The following is a 21,181-nucleotide window of genomic DNA, read 5'->3' as shown; positions in this document are numbered from 1 at the left end:
AGAGTTGAAGAACAATATACTGAACTAAACAAATAGTGGGTTATTTCACAAGATAGACAAGATCAGCCAACTCCTAGTGAAACAACCAGGGATAGAGGGGTGATGGTGGAGAAGGGGGAAAAATGGAGGGAGAAAGGAGGGAAAAAAGGAAGCAAAGGAGGGAGGGAGACTGAGAATTAAATAAATGGGAGACAATTTTAGAATGTTAGAAGAAATGAATACACTTCTATACATTTGCAACAGAGTGAACATTAAACCAGAAGATACAAACATCCTAACCAGTCCTATAACAATAACGAAGCAGAAACTAAAAGTCTGACCATGAAATAAAGTCCAGGGCCAGGTAGACTTACTGCAAAATTCTACCAAGCTTTCAAGATCTAATGACACTCACTATTCAAATTCTTTCACAAAGTAGAAACAGAAGGAAACTACTAAGCTAATTCTAAGGAGCCAGTATAATTATCATAATAAAATTAGATACACAGACACACAAACACACACACACACACACACACACGCACACACACAAACCATACCACAACACTATTTATAATGAATGTTTATATACCCCTCCAAAAAAATAAAAAAAAAAAAAACACAAAGACCTCAAAACTTCTTAAACATGTTCCCACTTACTATACATCACAACTAATTGGGTTTATCTCCTAAAGTTGGCTCAACATATACAAATCAATATATAATGCAGCATATTAATATACACAATGACAGAAATCATATGAGTATTTCAGTAGATGTAGAAAAGGCACCTGATGAACTATAAAACACCTTGAGGAAAAAACTAAGAAAAGATGGAACATCTGTTAGCATAAAATCAGTGGATGACGAACTGATGGCCAACCTTTAGTAAGCAGAGAAAAATGTCATTGTTTAATTAAACAATTTCCTGTAAAATCTTAATGAGACAAGGGTTACCTATCTTAATTCTTCTTGTGCTCTAATTGTGAACTACAGAATTAAGACAATATACAGAGTAAAAGTACAAAAATCCAATCCAAAGTTACCTATCCGTATATTCAGATGACAGGATTCTTTATTTAAAAGACCTCAAATACACCACTAAAAACTTGATACTTTCAGTAAAATATCAGCTTACAAAATCAACATGCAAAAATTATTAGCTTTTATATATACATCAAAAACAAACATTCTAAGAATGAAGTCAGTAAAAAGTGCCCATTCATAATGGGAGAAAAAAAGAAGTGGAGGAACATGATGATGATGATGATGGGAAGAAGTAAAATATGTATGGGATAACACTAACCAAGGTGATGAAAGATTTCTTTTTGTTTTGTTTTTGAGTCAGGCTCTCACTATGTATCTGTGACAGGATTGAAACTCTATTCGCAAAATCTTAAAATACTGAAAACAGTTTTCAAAGGAAGACAGTAGATGATAGAAAGCTACCACATGTTCATGGATTGGCAGAACTCATGTTGTAAAAATGGCAATACTTTTAAAAGCTACCTACACACACACAAGGCAATCCAGGGCAAAATTTCAATGACATTCATCATAGAACTAGAAAACAAAAAAACAAAAACAAAACAAAAAAACCCTAAACCCCTTTGGGAACACAAAAGACCACAGGAAAACACAATTTATACAGAAATAATAGTTAGATGTATAGCATTACCTGACATCAAACTATACAAGAGCATAGTGAAAAGAGCTGCAAGGTACTCATAAAAACAAACAAAACAAAACAAAAAAGAGTAGTAGTAGAGACACCAATGTAATGTAAAGTAAGATGCAGACTTGAACCAATATGGCAATAAACTATTAATATTTTTTTTTTCCACAAAATGCCAAAACCATGTAGTGGAACGGATAACCTTTTCAAAAATTAGAGGTGGCAAAACTAGATGTGCAGTGGTAAAAAGATGAAATTAGATCTGTGTCTTTCATCCTACAGAAAAATCAATTTGAGCTGGATGAGAGGCAATAACTTAATATCAAAAATGCCAAAAGGTGATGGGCAGTGTTGGCACATGCCTTTAATCCCAACACTTGGTAGACAGAGGCAGATATATCTTTGTGAGTTTGCTCTGGTCTACAGAGCAAGTTCTAGGACAGCCAGGGCTATGCAGAGAGACCCTGTCTTGAAAAAACAAACAAAAATAACAAAAAGAAAAATGCAAAAAAGTGTTCTAAAACACTAACAGTATATTTACATCAACATGAATATACCACATGTGGTATCAAATTCTGAGAAAAATAATCACAGTAGTAAATTTTTACTGTTACTACATCTGTGATGTTTGTGTATGTACAAAAAGGAAGTAGTTTTGGGAAAGAATGAGGTAAGACAGGGACAAAAAGGAGGACAATAGAAGAACTAGGAACAAAAGATCACGGTGTGTAACAGTAAGTAACATTTTTTACTATTCTTTGGCTTACAGCCTTATTTCCCCTCTTGCTGTGATAAAATACCCTTGTATGAGCAATGTCAGGAGAAACAATTTCATACTGTTCCTGGTACAAGGGCAATGTTTCTATTACTTATTTTTCTGTTGTGATGAAACACCATGACCAACACAACTTATAGTGGAATGAGTTTACTTCACTTCATGGTACAGATGAGATCAAAGTCCATGACAGAGGGAGGGCATGGCAACAAGCTGCATGGTGGCCAAAGCAGGAAGCTAAGAGTTCACATTCTCAACGGCAAACCAGAAGCAGAGAGAGCAAACTGGATAAAGAGGGAGCTTTTTATTCTCAAAGTTCACCTCTAATGACCTACTCCTGAACCTACCCAAATAGGGGCACCAACTCAGGGAACAAGTGTTCGGACCTGTTCCAAGACTACAGGTGACATTTCTCATTCAAACCATGACACTGTGAATCATGGTAAGAAAGTTAAGGCAGAGGAGCTGAAGCAGCTGCTCGTGTTGCTTCAATAGTGAGAAAGCAGAGGATGATAGATGAACAGTTGTTCTCAGTTCACTTTCACCTTTTATACAATACAGGATCCGAGTCCAAGAGAGATGGATTGGTTCCTCCCAAACTCAACAGGTCTGACCACAATTAACCTAAAACAAAACAAGCACACCCTCCACCACAAACACACACACAGCACACTTTGTCAAGACTGATCAGAACCAGGGATGAGTAAATATAATTTTCCAAATTCATCACACTTGCAGTTTCTCTCCAGGATAAATGCTCTGTTAGACAGAAGGCTCAAGGTGGCACCCAGTACCTTTTCACACACTTCACACTTGAAGGGACTCTCTTGAGAATGAGCCTTTGCTGTTTCTTAAAGTTTGGTAAAACACTCTGCTACATTCTTTACATCTGTAGGGTTTCTCTACAGCAGGAAGCCCCTTGTGTTTAGTAAAGGCTTAAAGATTAATACAGGTATGGTTTCTCTTCCATATGAATTTTCTTGGTGTTGTGTAAAGTCCGAAGTAAAGAGTTTTGACGTATTCATTCCATTTGTGGTGTTTCTCTCCAGTGTGAATATACTGGTGTTTAGTAAGTCTTCAGCAAGTATAAAATACCTCACCACATTCTTCCCATTTGTAAGGTTTCTCTCCAGTATGGAGTAATTTGTGCAGAGTAAGGTAGGAATGAGTAGAAAAGCCCTTTCCACATTCTTGACACTTGTAGGGTTTCTCTCCAGTGTGAATTCTCTGGTGTTTAGAACGTCCTGAGCGAGTACAAAAGACCTTCCCACACACTTCACACTTGTAGGGGTTTTGAGAATGAATTCTTTGATGTTCCTTAAGGAGTGAAGGGTAGCTATATGATTTTCCACACTCCTCACATTTGTAGGGTTTCTCTCCAGAATGACCCAGTCTGTGCCGCATAAGGTATGAGTGAGTAGAAAACGCTTTTCCACATTCCTCACAACTGTAGAGTTTCACTTCAGCATGAATTCTTTGGTGCTTAGAAAGTTCTGAGCGAGTTCTAAACATGCTGCCACATATCTCACAACTATAGGGTTTCACTCCAGAATGAATTCTTTGATGTTCCTTAAGGATTGAAGGATAACAAAATGTTTTGCCACATTCTTCACATTTGTATGGTTTCTCTCTAGAATGGCCTAATTTGTGCCGAATGAGGTATGAATGAGTAGAAAAGGCTTTTCCACATTCTTCACAACTGTAGAGTTTCACTTCAGCATGAATTCTCTGGTGTTTAGAAAGGTCTGAGCTAGTTCTAAACATGCTGCCACACACTTCACACTTGTAGGGTTTTACTCCAGAATGAATAATTTGATGTCCCTTCAGGTTTGACCGATAGTAAAATGTTTTCCCACATTCTTCACACTGGTAGGGTTTCTCTCCAGTGTGAATTCTTTGGTGTTGGTGAAAGTACGTAGACCTACGGAATGCTTTGCCACATTCTTCACAACGGTATGGTTTCTCTCCAGAATGAATTCTTTGATGTTGTTTTAGGGTTGAGGGATAGGAAAAGGCTTTACCACATTCTTCACACCTGTAAGGATTCTCTGCAGAATGAATTCTTTGATGTTGCTTAAGAAATGAAGGTAAATAAAATGCTTTGCCACATTCTTCACACTTGCAGAGATTCTCTGCAGAATGAGTTCTTTGATGTTGCTTAAGTAATGAAGGGAAATAAAATGCTTTCGCACATTCCTCACACTTGTAGGGTTTTTCTCCAGAATGAATTTTCTTGTGTATGTAAAGTGCTGAACGAGTACTAAAGGCCTTGCCACATTCTTCACACTTGTAGGGTTTTTCTCCTGTATGACTTCTACGGTGTATAGAAAGTGCTGAGTGAGCACTAAAGGCCTTACCACATTCTTCACATTTGTAAGGTTTCTCCACAGGATGAATTCTCTGGTGTTGAATAAGAAGTGAGTTCCAATCAAAGGCCTTGTCAAATTCTTGACATTTATAAGGCTTTCCCCCTAGTGAGTAAAAGTTTAGATATGAATAAAATCCAAAGTGACATTCTTTATCTTTATAGTGCTTATCTTTAATATGAGACTGTTACTTATACTTACATTTCCATAGACAAATGAGAAACTACAACACATTTCCATACTTATATTCAAGTGAAATTCAGAATACACTGTAGAGGGAAACAATATAAACTTCTACTGAAAGATGAAGACAAAGCAGAATATAGAAATATTGAAGCCATTATCTAAAGTTAAGTGGCTAAGGAAGTAGTACCATCATTAATAATGGAAACTTTTAAGGGCATTATGCTAACAGAAATAAGCCCACTAGGAGTTGGGGATTTAGCTCAGTGGTAGAGCACTTGCCTAGTAAGCACAAGGCCCTGGGTTTGGTTCTCAGCTCTGGAAAAAAAAAGAAAAGAAAAGAAAAAAGAAAAGGGAAGGGAAGGGAGGGAGGGAGAGAGTGAGGGAGGAAAGTAAGCAAGCAAGCAAGCAAGAAAGAAGCCCACTAGATAAACTTTGATTAGACATATACAAAAGTATAAAGTATCTATATTGGATGCTTTTCTGTTGCTGTGATAAAACACCATTATCAAGGCAATTTATAGAAAAGAGTTAATTAGGCTTATGGTTCCAGAACAACATGAATTCATCATAGAGGACTATATGAAAGCAACCAGCAGGCACAGTGGCCAGAGCAGAAACTGAGGCTCATATTGTGAACCCATACCATGAAGACAGGTACAAACTAACAGTGCATGGAGGAATTTAACTCTGAATTTAAAGCCTGTTGACACCTATTATTGCCTGAAGCAAGGCTGCACCACCAACTGGGACTCAAGAATTCAAATACAGAAATCCACATGGTGATATTCTCATTCAACTACAGTAGCCAAACTTGGATATTTGGATGTTAATTTTGATTGTCTTAAATTAAACGAATAAAGAGATATGGACTTTTTTATCTTAAGAATAGAGTTTTAGTTTTAGAATTTTGAAAATATTTGCTTCATGGCAAGTTTACCATCTATAACTCTGTGAAACTATAGATTTAAAGAGCTGAAGACAGTAATTTATGTTATATTTTCATAAAAAGGAAATAAATTCCTAAAAGATACAGACTTTCAATTTCATGTCTAAATGACAGATTTTTGCTAAAGGCAACATTGCTGTCAATGAGTCTATCATAAAGCTATCCTGTTTGTAAAAATACTCATTCACAAGATAAAACAACTAAAAAACATAATATGCAAAACATGAAAATGTGAGACTCATATTTGTCAATGAAGGGGAAACATGTAGTCCCAATGTTCACAGAACTAAAGCTCATACATTAAAAAAAAAAAAAAAAAAAAAAAAAACAAAAACCAAACAACAACAACAAAAAACCCAAAAAACCTTACATTGTGAAATGTTTAGCATTGGATATTCTACCCACAGAAATACGTAGGCTGCATGAGAAGAAATAATTTAAAGCAACCTAGAGTCCTAGAGTACAAGACAGTAACAGAAAATAGAACTGCAAGAGAAAGATTTGAGAGTATACAAAGTTCTGAAGACCTACTGATGAGCTATTCAAAATATGCATTTTAAATTGATACTGAGAATGTTGTAGAAAAGAAATATTAGAATACAAGATGATCACTCATATCTTGATGAGAAGTATGTTATTAACAAGAATGTACCTGATATAGAAGAAATTCATGTTTAAAGTTACTGTAATTTAGAAATGTGTGGGAATTTTCAGAGGTGTTGAAAACAGTAAAAAGTCAGTTACAATGCAGACTCAGCAAAATGAACTCTGTCTCCCTGTAAATACAAGCAGAGCTCACTGGAGGGGACAAACAAAGCTTAGAGACTTAAAGAACCATAGACATATGGCAGGTGTCCTTCTGTGACAACAAAGGACATAAAGGAAATCCCTTAAATATGATTTCCACCAGAACACTGTGTCTCAATGCTCAGGGTAAAGCCTGGCTTTCTCTTGGATCTCTGATCCCCCAGTCTGTTCTCTGATCCCTTAGTTCCAACACACCTGGATGCATGGTAGCAGCTGCTGGTCTCTTCACATCTGAAGGCCCTTGTTTTTGTTCCAGAAATGTGACTAGGTATGGCTTACAGGATGCAAGACCTGTTCATGGGAAAAGAGAACAACAATGTTTGTGTGCTCTTCTGGGAATTAATATCCTAATCCATTATTAAGCTTATAAGAAAAGGTAAGAAGGGGATGGAGAGATGGCTCAGCAGTGAAGAGCACTGTCTGCCCTTTCAGAGGTTCTGAGTTCTATTCCCAACCATCTATACTGGGATCTGATGCCCTCTTCTGGCCTGAGGTGTACATGCAGATAGAGCACTAATATACATACATACACACATACAAACATACATATTTTTTTAAAAAAAGAAAACAAGAATTGTAGAAAATTAGTTCATCAAATGTTTCCTAAGAAGCACATATAGAATACGTAGGAGGTACCTATAATCTGAAGTTCCTTAGCTTCATTTACAAGTTAAACATGAAAGCTGAAGGATGAAACATTCCCTTTAACATGTTTGCCTCATGCCTCATGCCACTGAGTTTATAGAATTACAACCAGAATTAAGGTCACATATTTCAAAAAACAAACAAACAAACAAACAAACAAAAAACCCCAAAAGCCACATTAAAAACACATGAAGAGGGGCTAGAGAGATGGCTCAGTGGTTAGGAGCACTGACAGTTCTTCCAGAGGACCCAGGCTCAATTCCCAGCACCCACATGGCAGCTCACAACTGTTTATAACTCTAAGATCCGACACCCTCACAGAGACATACACGCAGATAAAATACTAATGCATATAAAATAAAAACAAAATTAAAAAAAAAACACAAAAAGAAACAGTATTCTTCACACTATCAGCAAAAGTAGGTATACAAAAGTCAATGTTGATGGCACAAATTGCCCTGGGACGTTCTAAAAAGAGGAAGTTACATTTTAGTGGAGAAGTTACATTTTAGAAATAAGAGCTCATTTATGGAAGTAAGCCTCACCCAGGAAGACAAGGTTGCTGTAATTCTCCAACATTACATCCCTGTACAAATTCCACTGAGCAAGGTCCAGGCATTCCCACTCCTCTGCAGAGAAATCAATGGCCACATCCCTGAATGACAGCATTTCCTGGAATAAAAAAATACATGAATATAATACATATCAATTAAAACCATAATAACAACATAAGCAGCAGCATTATGTGCTTGTGAACACAATTCCAAGTTTTGCACAGGATAAGAGAAAAGCTAGAATGCTTCTGACACAGGTGAGTAACATTCCTAAGATACTTCTGATGTGGTTATATGATCTCAAACCTGATGCATCTTCATGAAAAGAGAATGGAGAGATTCTATTATCCCATATGGATTTTTGACTTTTAAGAAAGATAAAAAGGCAATGAATGCATTCACAGGAACATATGCATTTGTCTTATGCTTGTTTTATACACCCCCCCCACACATATGTTTCTCAGAAGAGAAAGTCAAGGTGAAGAAGGTATTTATCGACACTTAATATGCAAAATCATGAATGTGAAATGCAACAAAAATGTAGATTCTGATGTAGCAGCTCTGGTAGAGGTCCATATTTCTGAATTTGTACGAAGTTCAATAGTGATGCTAATGCCAGTGCAACAGGAAACATGAGATGGAACAGCCAAAAGGTATAACAGTAAAGGAAGAATTCACAGACAAAAACAGAGTAACAAGTATTTTAACAAATTATAAATTAGTAAGTGTAATAACCACATTATTTGAAGATTTAAAATACTAGACAACATTAACTTTTCTCACTTCCCTTTTCTTTTTATTTATTTATTTATTATTACTATTATTATTTTGTATGCCTTCATTTCTCAGGGAGCTATCTGTTGTTGCAGGCTATTTGATCACACTGTGAACCCCAAGACTGTGTACTGGAAAAACCTGTTTTTTGTTCTGGTGTGGCTAAGCCTTAGCAAACACCTTTAACCCAAGAGCTTTCTGTAAACAAGAGCTAAATAAACCTAATCATAGGAAAAGAGGAGACACACCAACCAGTAAACAGAAAGTGAACATGAGAAAAAACTACATAGAGAGTGAGAGGAAGTCCAGAGGATGGCTAGAGACTCACAGGAAGTAGAAAGGAGGGTCATTAAGTTTGAAGGGTTTTTAAGACAGCATGAAGGAGAAGGGTTTTTTCCTTCTGGGATATTGGTGGAGTAGGAAGGTCAGCTGGATGCTTTCTCTGCCTCTCTGAGTTAGCAAGTTTTCATCCCAGCATTTGGCTCCTGAGTCTTCATTGGTAAAATCAAGATTGGGATTTAAAAAAAAAAAAAAAACAAGAACAAAAAACCAACAATCTGTGCATTTGCTATAACCCTTCAAGAGGCTTTGAGTTCATGAGACCTTTGCCTGAGTAACCACAGGCCAAGAATTATAATTTGTGATGCTACTTGCGATTTTCTCTTATTTCAGCATTTTCTACAGCTTAGTGGGTTTTTTTTTTTAATCACATAGAATTCCCAAAATGATCTATGAGAGCGGTAATAACAATTTGCCTTTCTATGATTAAATGTCAAAAATATGAGAAATGTGCATTTTAATGAATTATTTTTTAATAATTGTTACAGGTGTCCTTTGTAGTCTTCATACCCGTTTCATATGTTCATCTCGTCAAACACTCTTTCCCCCTGTTTACAATGTCCAAAATCTTGTTTCCAAGCATCTGGAATATACACTAGGGTCACCTACAGCCACCATTCTGGGCCACAGGTCCATTAGCTTCTTCCTCCTGTCTAACTCCACCAGAGCATCCACTCATCAGTGTCTCCTCAGGCCTCTTTCCCAACCAACACTACCCACATAAGTATGTCATGCAGCAACCATTTCTGTTTGGAGTCAACACATTTTGCAATACTATGACTCACAGTATGGAACTGGAACCCTGAAAAGGACATGGGAGACCACATGCCATATTTTCATTAGAAACCTAGACTGTAAATTTATTTAGACCATTAATTCTCATATCAATGACAGTGTCTAAGTGAGACTGATGTTTAAAATATTTGGTACACTGTTACTGCATGTTCCTAATGAAATATTAAGTGCAGTTTATCCTATAAACAGCTGGGACTTAAATTCTTATCCATATGATTTTTATGTACAAAAATGTTATGCACATAAACAAGAACAATGAATACAGTCTCTGAAAGAGTCTGCTGGACAAACACACTTAGCATCTCAACCCACCATAAACCACTGCACTTGCAAACAACCAGCGCTCATTGACAGAAATATTTATAACTGGAATGGAGAAAATGATGAAAACTTGTACTTACAATTCTTATTCCTTTTGTATGTTTTTGACTCTTATTTCAATCTTTCTCAATACCCTCTATTTCTTCTCTCCTTGGTCTCTGACATATATCACAGAGAACACCAGTAACTAAATGTCATCACCCGGCAAAACTTACCTTCCACATTTTCCAAGAATGATATGTCTAACACAAGCTTACTACTTGAAAAAAAAAAAAAAGTAATTCTTTCCCTCAGAAGGTCCCTCCCAAAACCACTAACAACAAGATAGTCTGTAAAGAAAGGGGAGGTGGAATGAACACCATAAAATGTTAGACTCCTCCCTAAGGAGGAGTGTGGTTTCCTGGCTGGATGTGTCAGCACACCCAGCGGGCCGTGGAGGATGTGGCTGTCCTCATCCACATGTGCAGCTGGAGTTCTGTTCCGGCTATATGTAAAGAAGCAGGCCAAACACGGTTGAACCTGTGGCGTAAGGACCAAGTACAGAGAGGAAGTGTAAACTATGGAGGGCTGCATCAAGGAAAATAGGGAATGACTGAAGTCTCACATTAGATGTTTAAGGATCACAGATCGGAAGAACTCAGGGAAAACCAGAAGAAAACATCATTAAGGTCCTGACAAAAATTGATACAAATGACAAATCAAAGAAAATTAACATTTCCTGCAAATATGGAGGAATATTCAAGCAGGGCAAAGAATAAAATCCTCCCTCACACAGTAAATGCAATTATCTAATTACCAAAATTTAATGCCTTTAACAAAAACATGTTAAGGGCAGATTTTTAAATTACATATCAAATACAGTAAATAGACTTTCTCAAGTGTGTTTTGAAAGTCAGCAAGTGTCAATTAGATGAATTTCTGTCAGGCTGGTGCTAAGCCAAGTGATAGAAGCCACCAGAAGTAGTTAGCATATCGAGAAACTATGTTTAAAAAACCTTTAAATTTTTTTTAACAGAATCTTATTTAGCATAAGCTGGTTTTGAATAATCTATGATATAAAAGGTGACGCTAAACTCATTCCCTGCCTTCACTTCACAGTACAGAGATGATAAGGATGCACCAAGAACAAGCTTCCATTTTGTTTTGTTTCTTCAAACACAGGTGTGTTTAAGTGATACATACGTGAAGGACCTGTAAGTTACAGAAAAGCATATCTCTGCATCATGCCTACTTCGTAGGAAACTATTTTTAGTGCGCAAGGCACTGTACTCATCCCACTTTAAATAAAACCAATGCTATTCTCGTCCCACAAGCTAGTGACATAACTAGGAAGTGTCTTGTCTTACTTTACAGTTACACAGGCCACAGAAATGCTTGGACTGAAGATGGCTTAAAGCCCATATTCCTTATGAACAGACTTTATCGCTGCACAAGCACTTGATTTGACTTGAACTACTGCAAACTATGAAGCCATACAAAAGACAGGCCGAGGAATCAAAGAACCCCTAATGAGCAACAGCTCTTCAAGTTCACCTTCCAAGCTTTCTGACACTTTAGAGATACTTGGACAAATGTTTCCAGAAGGCGGTTCCGGGAGCATCAGGAAACCTGGAAGCCACATCAGGGACAGTGACAAGAGTAGTTGCCAGGGAGTTTAGACATTGTAGTATGCCCTGAGATAGAAGAAAAGCTCATGATTAAAGAGCAATGTAAAGCCTCTGTTGGTATGCAGGATCACTTCTACCCAGGGACATTCAAGTCTTCTCCCTGAAGAAGTCACTAATAATCTCCACGGCAGCTCTCGCCTCTCATCAACTCATCACTTGTTTCTGAAAAGGAGTCCAAACTTCTGACATCACAAATCTCTGAAATAATTGGATGAGGTATTATTTTCTAGTAATTTTTACTCTGCAATATAGGAGGAATAACTGCTTGCATGATGCAAAACTCAAACCTTCTCCCTTAGGACATTATACCGTCTCTACATGTGAGTGTTAAATCACATTCAGATCACAGAGGTGGCCACGAAAGATTCTCATTTAAGACAACAATCCAGAAATCTCTAATTTATTCCAAAGAAAATGGGACTAGCATCTATACACAAACCTCCCTAGCAGAACTGTCCCTGGAAAATAGGAACGTCTAGCACATCAGACCAAGAGTATTAGGCCGGCCATAGAGTACAGGAGTACCAGATCTCCACTACATCTAGAAGTCCTGAGAAATCTGCAGCCAAGTGAGAGTGGGTCAGCTAGTACCAACATGCTTCCCCAGACAAGCTGTAATGCGGGCTCCTATCAAGACCTCAGGCGCAAGCAGTGAGCTGGCCCACCCTGCCGGGAGCAATACTAAGCCTTGCTCCATTCCACACTTCTGGGCTACGGAGCCTGCTCTCCCATCCCTGAAACCTACCCCGCCGCGTCCTAACAAAGCTTTCACTCACAGCTCCACCCCCATACTGCTCTCCCCACCCCAGATCTGCATCCAGGCAGAGCTGAGGTCAGCAGCACAGCATCTCCCAAGTCGGCTTCTCCCCGCCCCTGATCCACCTCAGCTCCGCTCCCTCCAAGCCTGACCCCGCACCCCGCACGGTCCCTCAGGCTGCGCTGTTCCCTGGACCAACCTCCATGTCAGAGATCCAACGGAGAGCGAGGAGCAGACGCCAACACCGCGGAACTTAGGGGAAGACAAACGTCTGCAGACGGGATGCGGAAGTGCGGTTTGCAGCGCGGCTGCTTGTGACGCCACAGGGAGCACGACTACATTTCCCAGAATTCTTTGTTCTTCCCACTGTCAGCGGGGGAGGATGGTTTGAAACAAGAGATTTCAGCTCTGCTAGTGCTGCTTGTTAAAGGAGTTATGCTGCTTTAAAAGTCCCAGTTGAAAACCGGGCGTGTTTGAACGTCAGTTGAGGCGTTGGTAGGAAAGTTTATTAGTTATATCTGGTCAAACTGTCGTTTGAAGACTCGTCTACTAATTATAAAATCTTGCTACCCACAGGGAAAGTTGACATTCACTCAGTTGTACTTTAAAATAACGAAGCAAGAGACTAAAGTGGGAGGGAACACTATTACTTCAAGATAATTTTTTTAAATCAACTTTGATGTCCCCGACCTTTTAAGATGAAAGTATTCTAAATGCAAGACGGCCTGGCCAATTTATAGAGGCCTTGTCTCAAAAGTACAAAACGGAATAGGGAGGTATCTTGGGAGTAAAGTACATGCCTAGAGTGAAAGAAACCTTGGCTTCATACCTAACACTTATAAATAATATAACACATGTAAATAAATACTCCATGTTCTCCTGTGAGCCATACATGTATCAGAGTCCACAACTGAAAAAAGAGTTTTCCAGTGAGCGCTGGAATCCATACAGTGTAGGAGGTCGGTCAGGGACATAGACGGTAAAAAAAAAAAAAAAAAAAAAAAAAAAAAAAAAAAAAAAAAAAAAAACAGACAACAAAGTTAAGTTCTACTCTGACATTTACATGTAAAGACCTCCCAGAATCCACCGGAGGATCTTTCATCTGTCCATAGGTTCCTTGTTTTTACTTTCATCCATTAATCTGTACAAGAAACTTAATTTTATGAGAACCATATCGTGCACCAGCAGATGTTCCCCGAGCCTGTGGCTACCTCCTCTGCTCCTCTCCCGAGTAAGACACACTTCCTAGTATCAGAGCAGTGTGTGGACTCCTGGCCCATCATAGCCATTGTAGACTTTTGTCTGCATTAGGCATGAGCTATCTGGTTCATTTTCTTCTGTCTTCTCTGATCCTGACATTGCTTTTGTTTTGAAAGCCAGGTATCAGAAATACGATCACGGGGATATTAGGTTTGCTTGTTGGAACACAGAAGGTAGATTGGTGCAGTAATTAGACCTGTTTTCTTGTCTCAGGACTGTTTATTCATGTACTTGTCATGCCTTAGAATCGAAACTCACGAGATGGATAGTGTTTCACAAGGAAATATTTCTGATGAAAACACAGGATCTTGCTGGGTTTTTGTTTTTTTGGATTCAACTCCCCCTCCACCCCATTCTTTCTGTCTGTCACCCTCCCTTCCTTCCTTTCCTTTTTTTAAAAGGGTTTCTCTGTGTAGCCCTGGCTGTCCTGGAACTTGCTCTGTAGACCAGGCTATCCACCTACGCACAGATCCATCTGCCTCTGCCTCCCAAGTGCTGGGATTGAAGATGTGCCCCAACACCACCTGGAAGTTTGTTTAATTTTTACAACCACAAGGAACTCACATTCTCCTTCCTATTTTTTTCTCCTTACAATGATTAAGCATGACTTTTTACAAAGAGGGGTAATTACAGTGTACTCCTACAGGCCTTTAATAATAAACAGATGCAATCAGGAAATCATGTATCTGCTGTTTCTGTTTTGTAGTAACTTGACAAATTAATATAACTTCTAAAAATGACAGAGATATAAGCTTCACACCTCTTTCTATCACCAAAGATATACTGCCTAAGAGAATTATGATAGTCCAGTGAACATGCAGGAGACATTGTCACATGCAGTAATGCTGCTCATTTTGGAACACAATTGGAATGCATAACATCCATGAGGAAAGTCAAATTTTGTATAGGAGACTCTGAAGTATAAAATTTTACTGAATTGAATGAAAATAGATTCAAAATATGTAGTATAATTATCTAGAACTATAACCTTCCTTGTTTTGAGACAGAGCAGGCCTCAGCAAGTCAGCATGACACTGTCATCTCTTCCTGCTGCTATGGCCTCGGCACTGGGAGTGGCCAGCAGATTACACCTGTATTTCTTCCTCATTGCTTTCCTAAGGCATGTGACAAGCCACAAGGAATTAATGTTGATTTTGTCTAACAGTTTGAGAATAATTGTAGTGAAAGTTTTGGCTTCTTTCATGTTGTTTTTGGTCCCAAATGTGGGATGTGGAAATGTTTTTCGTTCATCCTCTATTGAAAACAAACTTGTGAGAGGTAGTATGATGCCTTGCTGGAAGCAGTTTCATGCAAGGGCATGGTTTTTGCCAGCTGAAAAACAGCCTTGTTAGGACTCTGAGAAGGGATAAATAGAAGCCCAAGGACAGGGAGACAACTTTTTGTTGCTGTTGGTTTTGTTTTGTTTTTCATCACTACATGTTGTGAGACCCACATTGCTTTGTTGATCTTCTTTTTTCTGCACTTCACTTCTCAGACAGAAGCTTCCAGAACTTCTCGTGGCACTCCAGCTGAGTCTCACCATTTTTGCTGACTCAAGCTGATTGGGGGGTAGGGATGGCGGAGCCTTTCTGTTTCTGCTGAATCATGCTGCTGCTGTTGATTCATGTTGCTGTTTGGTGTTTGCTATTTGACTGGACAATTGCTATTTTATCCAGGCAATGAAAAGTAGAATTGCCCTGAAGGACTATGTCTAAAAAGGTCCACAACCCCATTTTCCTAATAACCTTCTTTCTCCCCTGCCTCTGGTCAATGTGTTGGAAGGGAGGTAGAAGCAATTAAGAACCCTAAATAAAGTAGGGTTTTGGAAAATGGAAGCCTACAGACAATGTCCATTATGGAAGGAAATGCGTGGTAGTATTGAGAGAACCAGGCCTGACCCCCACCCATACCCCAAAAGCCACCAGTCCCAGGAACAGGTTACCAATTCCAGGAAGAAGACAGTGGAGTCCCCTATCCAAGGTATTGCCTGGAGAAAACCCAGTAATATTTAACCATCACTCCTAGAAACAGCTAATCAGTGAATAACCTGAATTTACCCAGGTGTTCTTTACAATAGGATGAGTAAAACAATTTCGGTTTGGCTTGGCCCTCTAGGCAAACAATTTCCTCTGGACACGGAACATTTGCTAAATGCCAATCAATCATAAAATTGCCTAGCTGGAATTTCCCAACCTTGCTGTAAACCTAAATAAAAGCCCACCATTCCCTAAGCGCTTGAGCTTGTAATAAAAAGCCCCTACTGTGTTTGCATTGGAATCAGCTCCTTGGTCTTTGGGGTCCGTGAGTCTTAGGCATAACAGTATGAGTATGAAGTGACAATGCACCAAAGCAAGGAAGCTGAGTGAACACTACAGTTTACTAAAAAAAAAAAAAAAAAAAAAAAAAATTTTTTTTTTTTTTTTGGTTGTTGCTGCCACTTTTCATTCTACTACCCTGGTCAATGGGCTGATGTTGTCCATATGTAGATGAGGTCATAATTATTCAACTTAATCTAGAAATTTCTTCACAGACAGGTCCTGAGGTTGTTTCCCATGGTTATGCTGAACATATAATTGACTATTAAGATAAATCATTACAGCTTCATCTTTGGTTAACTTGATACCCAAATACCTCACTCTAAACTATAACCTTCTGTCTTGGGCACCCTCTGGTTTCATTCTTATCTCTTACTAGGAAAGGCATATAATCTATCTCCAAATGTTTCATTGACTATAATAGTCCCAAGCCTGTCAAAGTCCAAAGACTCTTGACTTTAAAATTCAAACAGTTGCTAATCCCACAGTGTTTATAAAATTACTACTTCAATATACAATGGGACTGTGATAGCCATGTAGCAGGGACAAACAAGACTGAGATGGAAACCAAGTGGGGCCAGTGTAAACCCTATAGCTTCACATGCACAGCATCCGAGGTTCCTGACAGAATAATCTGGACCCCAAAGGGCTTGGTCCATGCTAACCTTCCATTGTTGCTGCTAGCAGCACAGGTGGTCTCCCTCGGGTCAGCTCCTCTCCTTACATGCAGATTAGAAGTAGATGCAAATGCTTATGTGTGCAATAAGCCAAACCTACCAGTCCAATAACTTTGAATTCAGCCTCACTCAGTTTTCAAAACATGGGCAAATGAAGGCATGTTCCTTGCCTGAACACATAAGAGCCTTACTCAAATTCCAGATAGACTCTTCTTTCCTTCTGACACCTCCTTAGCCAGGTGGCCAATGTCCACTTTGTCAAGGCTCTTTGAAACTCCCAGGCAAGGGTATTACTGAGCTATGCTTTCTGAGCTCTAGAGATTGTCAATTGTGAGGACTGAAATCCTGAAAATCAGTTTAAGTCCTGTTAATGGTCTGGTAATGCCCTCCCTTCTAGGTATCAACTTCCCTGTTTTTTCTCCCCCCCCCCCCGTTCCTGTGATAAAGTATCTTATCAAACTAGGAAAAGTTTATTCATTTTGGAACAAAAGTTGGGGTCCCAGCTATCCAGTGTGAGGCATGGACACCAAGAGCAGAAGATGTTGGTCACATTGCATTCCCAGTAATGATGAAGGAAGCAATGGATGCTTGTGTTCAGCTCTCTTTCTAGTTCTAATCCAAACCAGGGTCCATTGCATATTATGCTTTCTGTATTACTTTGCTTTCTACAGCAAAGGTGACCAAACGTGAGAGAAAATGATCTATTTCATCTTTCCACTCTCAGTTGATAGTCACTCACTGAGGGAAGCCAGGGCACAAGTTTAAGGCAGGAACTGAAGCAGAGAACATAAAGGTGTGCAGCTTCCTGGTGTACTCTCCAGGCTCATGTCTAGCTCCTTTTCTTACACCAACCAAGATAACTCACCCAGGGTTGCCACCGTTCACATTGGACTGAGCCTCCCCATATCAACCATCAATAATTGACTGGCAGACTTGCCTACATGATAACCTGACAGTCTCTGCTGAGGGTTTCTCTTCCCAGATCAAAGGTCCTGCCAAGTTGTGAAAAACCTACCAGCACGGTGCCGTCCTCATATATAGAGGGTCATCTTGACTCAGTCATTGACTCTAAAACTGTCTAGTCATTCCCAGAAGTTTGTCACCTCTGTGATTCTAGTTCTCATCAAGTGAACAGTCTTTCACTCTGGGCTATTTAGTTTGAGAGTCACCCTGAAGCAGAGTGGCCACATCAGCTATAGGTGTCCTGGTAGCTAATCCTGGTAATGCACCTTATATTTGTTACAGTACCTAAACCTAGGAGATGGCCTTTACAACACCCCAATGGATGGTAATGTGCAGGATTCTACAAAATTCAGTCCAAAGAATTCCCAGTCATCAAATTCATATAAGGACTAAATGTTCACCTCCCATTCCAAACTCAGAGTCTATCTTTTCTGAAAGCAGTTAAGTGTAAGATGCTTACTATCTCTTCTAATTTTAGCACATCTTCTTGTTTTTAATTTTTAAGTAATATTATTTGTCAGTGTGTATGTTTATATATGGGCACAGCCATGCAACAGTGCACATGTGAAAACCAAACGACATCTTGGTGGGGTTGATTATTTCCTTCTTCATTTATGTGGATTCTGTTTTTCAAATCTGTTTTAAGGATTTCGGGACTAACACCTCTTCCTATTGAGCCATCCACTGTCCCTGGATATCTTGTTTTCAGTATTCATTTGACTTTGTGTTTTTTTGCACTTTGTTTATGCTGTTATAAATGGAATGCTTAGTATTAATATTTCTTCTCCCTTTTCATAATATAAATAACTTCTTGGCTAACCCATTTTAATTTTGTTATTTTATAACTCTGTGTACTTTGAGTGTTGATGCAGTGACTTGACCCATCCTCCTTTATCAGCGTGGCAGTTTTTGCTAACCTATAAACAATGCAGGGTGACATATGTATCACATAAGAGATGGATTTCTATTTGGAACAGTATATGTGTGAAATGTCCCATTTCTTCATTAAATTTTACTAACCCTGGGGATACTAATATTTAGGCACTTGGTGCCTTTCCCAGTTTCTACGCTTGCTCAGTGTTCTTCTACCTTCCCTCTTACTTTAAAACCTTGATACAGAATGACTTCATCCCTTTGAAACTTTTCTAAGAAAATCCCTACTTATCCCCATGTTTTAATACCTTTTTTTAAAATCCTGATGACAGAGTTTATTTTCCCTAAAAAGAAAAAAGTTTGTAGTTAGTTTTCTCACAAGCATTTGTTAAATCTTTACTGTGTGTCCAGTTCCCTTAAAGCAGTGGAAAAAGAAGAGCACACTGGAATTGTCCTGTTTTCTTTGGCTTGTACCATTTTGATAGAGGACCTTGGGCCTCACCCTGCACCCCCTCCCCCACAAAAATTCACCAGTCCCAGGAACTAGGCCATATGTTATGAATTACAGGAACAAGATAATAAAATCCCCTACCCAAGGAATAGCTTGGCGGTAACCACAAGACTTGGAAGGTATCTTATCTAAGGGTGGGGCATAGGTGCTGGGCAGCACACCAACCTTATAGCAGAACATTCCTGGCACAGAAATACCTAACATTCCTGAGGTCTATAGATAGCTTCCTCAGTGTCACTTATGGTAGTTGGCCAATCACTTTGTAACAAGCATCCCCTTTGATGGAATGTCACCCAACATGTAACTGTAAACTGGATTTCCCAAACCTTGCTGTGACCCTAAATAAAAACCTCTCTTTCCCTGAGGTTGGGACTCTATACTCAAGAACCCCTATGTCACTGACCTTGTGGGTCTGACCTCCAGCTTGTAATAAAGATGCATCGAAATCAGCTCCTTGGTGGTCATTGGGGCCCACGAGACTTAGGCATAAAATAGGAAGGCTGTTTTTCCTACTGTGTTGTGTGATCTTTGTATGACTTGTAGTTGAATTTTATAAGAGCCATTGCACCTGGCATTTACTCCAGAGTGATGGCTCTTAGGCTTTGTGGTAATCTGTGAATAACCAGAGATTGTTATCTGAGATTCATAGAATTGTTATTCCTTGGGAATTTCAGAACAGTAGCATGACCTCAGTTATAAAACAATCCTGGCAAATCCAACATTCTTATAATGGTTGTGACTGCTTAGGTAATGGTTCCCTAAGACAACTCCTAGATCAGATATGAGGTTGTGGTATGTGGGAATTGACTTGCTTAAAAGCCATTTGTGTAAGAATCAATAAAAGACCTTCTGCAAAGCTCCTAGGCAGTCAAACCATAAGAAGCTGATTCATCTAACACTTTTTCTAAAGCTTATCATTGCAGTGTCTCTCTTTCTCAGACCATCTTGCTAACTCACAACACTGACAAGGGCTCACACAGGGTGTCAGCGCAGGAGAACTAGGCTTCCTTATGTATGTGCAGTACTGGGTATTAAGCCAAAGCTGCCACTATTCTAGGCTAGTGCTTGGTTCCCCTAAGGAAGCTCTCTCTGTTTTTCTACCTTGGATTTTGAAACAGAGTCTCAATAGCTTCCCCCATCAGCTTTGGTTTCAGGGTTCTTCTGCCATAAGCTCCAGAGCAACTGGAAGCATAAGCAAGAACATCAAAAGGGGTTTCAAAATCATTTTAAAAGATAACTGTTTTAAAAAGATAACCCTCATCCCCACATTAGGTTACTGCTTCCCTTATTTCTGAGTACAACTGGACCAACCTGATTTTTCCCTCCCTCTTTGTTTTGGGGACAAAGTCTCACTTATGGCTCTGACTCTCCTGTCTCTTCCTCCCAAGTGACTAAAGGATCATTCCAGAACACCTAGCAAGTTCACTTCTGTTCAAGATTTACTAACATTTTGTAATAAGTAGACTGAAGACTAAAATCACAACGTAATGATGAAAGACATCTTGTAAACCTAGTAATTGTGTAAAGGCTGGATTCACAACCATCTTTTATTAAGAATCTGGATTGTTTGTTTGTTATGTGTTTTAAGACAGGGTTTCTCTGTGTAATCTCAGTTGTCCCTGGAGCTCAGTATGTAAACCAGCCTGTCCTGAAAATCACAGAAGTGCCTGCACCTGCTTCTCTGAGTGCTTGGATTAAAGGAGAATATCACCACCACTACACGCTGTGAATCCTGAATTTTAAAATCAGTCTAACAACCTGCTTTTGCTCTCCATCCTCTGTGACAGCTAAGGAAAACTTCATTTTGTGCTAGGCACCCACTAAACTCCTAAAAGATTAGCTCCCAGCCACTTTTCCTCCTCCCCAAAATTGTAAACATCTTGTGAAATGATTAACGCTTGCTCTGGTTTCTGTAAACTAGCTTATTGCCACCTAACTGGGAGTGAAGCAGCTCCTCAAAGAGATGTAAATTCCATGGAAATGAAGTAAATGTGAC

The 21,181-nt window shown here is 39.1% G+C and overlaps 1 protein-coding gene across 1 annotated transcript; it reads right to left on the bottom strand.

The window, feature by feature from the left end:
• Positions 1-1,041: 1,041 nt before the first annotated feature.
• Positions 1,042-12,855, bottom strand: LOC129676289 (zinc finger protein 58-like). Its single transcript, XM_055606625.1, has 4 exons — positions 12,786-12,855; positions 7,925-8,051; positions 6,930-7,025; positions 1,042-4,900 (listed from the first exon to the last, which is right to left on the bottom strand). Exons 1-4 carry the CDS (start codon positions 12,789-12,791, stop codon positions 3,507-3,509), a joined length of 1,623 nt encoding a protein of 540 aa, XP_055462600.1. The 5' UTR covers positions 12,792-12,855; the 3' UTR covers positions 1,042-3,506.
• Between the last annotated feature and the right edge of the window lie 8,326 nt (positions 12,856-21,181).

The sequence above is a fragment of the Psammomys obesus genome, unplaced genomic scaffold (genome assembly GCF_907164565.1).
Source record: "Psammomys obesus unplaced genomic scaffold, mPsaObe1.curated_primary_1811, whole genome shotgun sequence".
NCBI classification, from domain to species: Eukaryota; Metazoa; Chordata; class Mammalia; order Rodentia; family Muridae; genus Psammomys; species Psammomys obesus.
The sequence above is the reverse complement of the archived record's forward strand: the minus strand, read 5'-3'. Positions and strand labels throughout refer to the sequence as shown.

Bases quoted from the DNA above. Each gene is read 5' to 3' on its own strand.
- LOC129676289 (XM_055606625.1), bottom strand. The intron at 7,026-7,924 runs GTGAGGCTTACT...TCCCATGAACAG, and splicing joins CAGCAACCTTGTCTTCCTGG to GTCTTGCATCCTGTAAGCCA. The intron at 4,901-6,929 runs GTGTGTTGGAAC...TTTACTCACTAG, and splicing joins AGCTGCTACCATGCATCCAG to GGGGAAAGCCTTATAAATGT.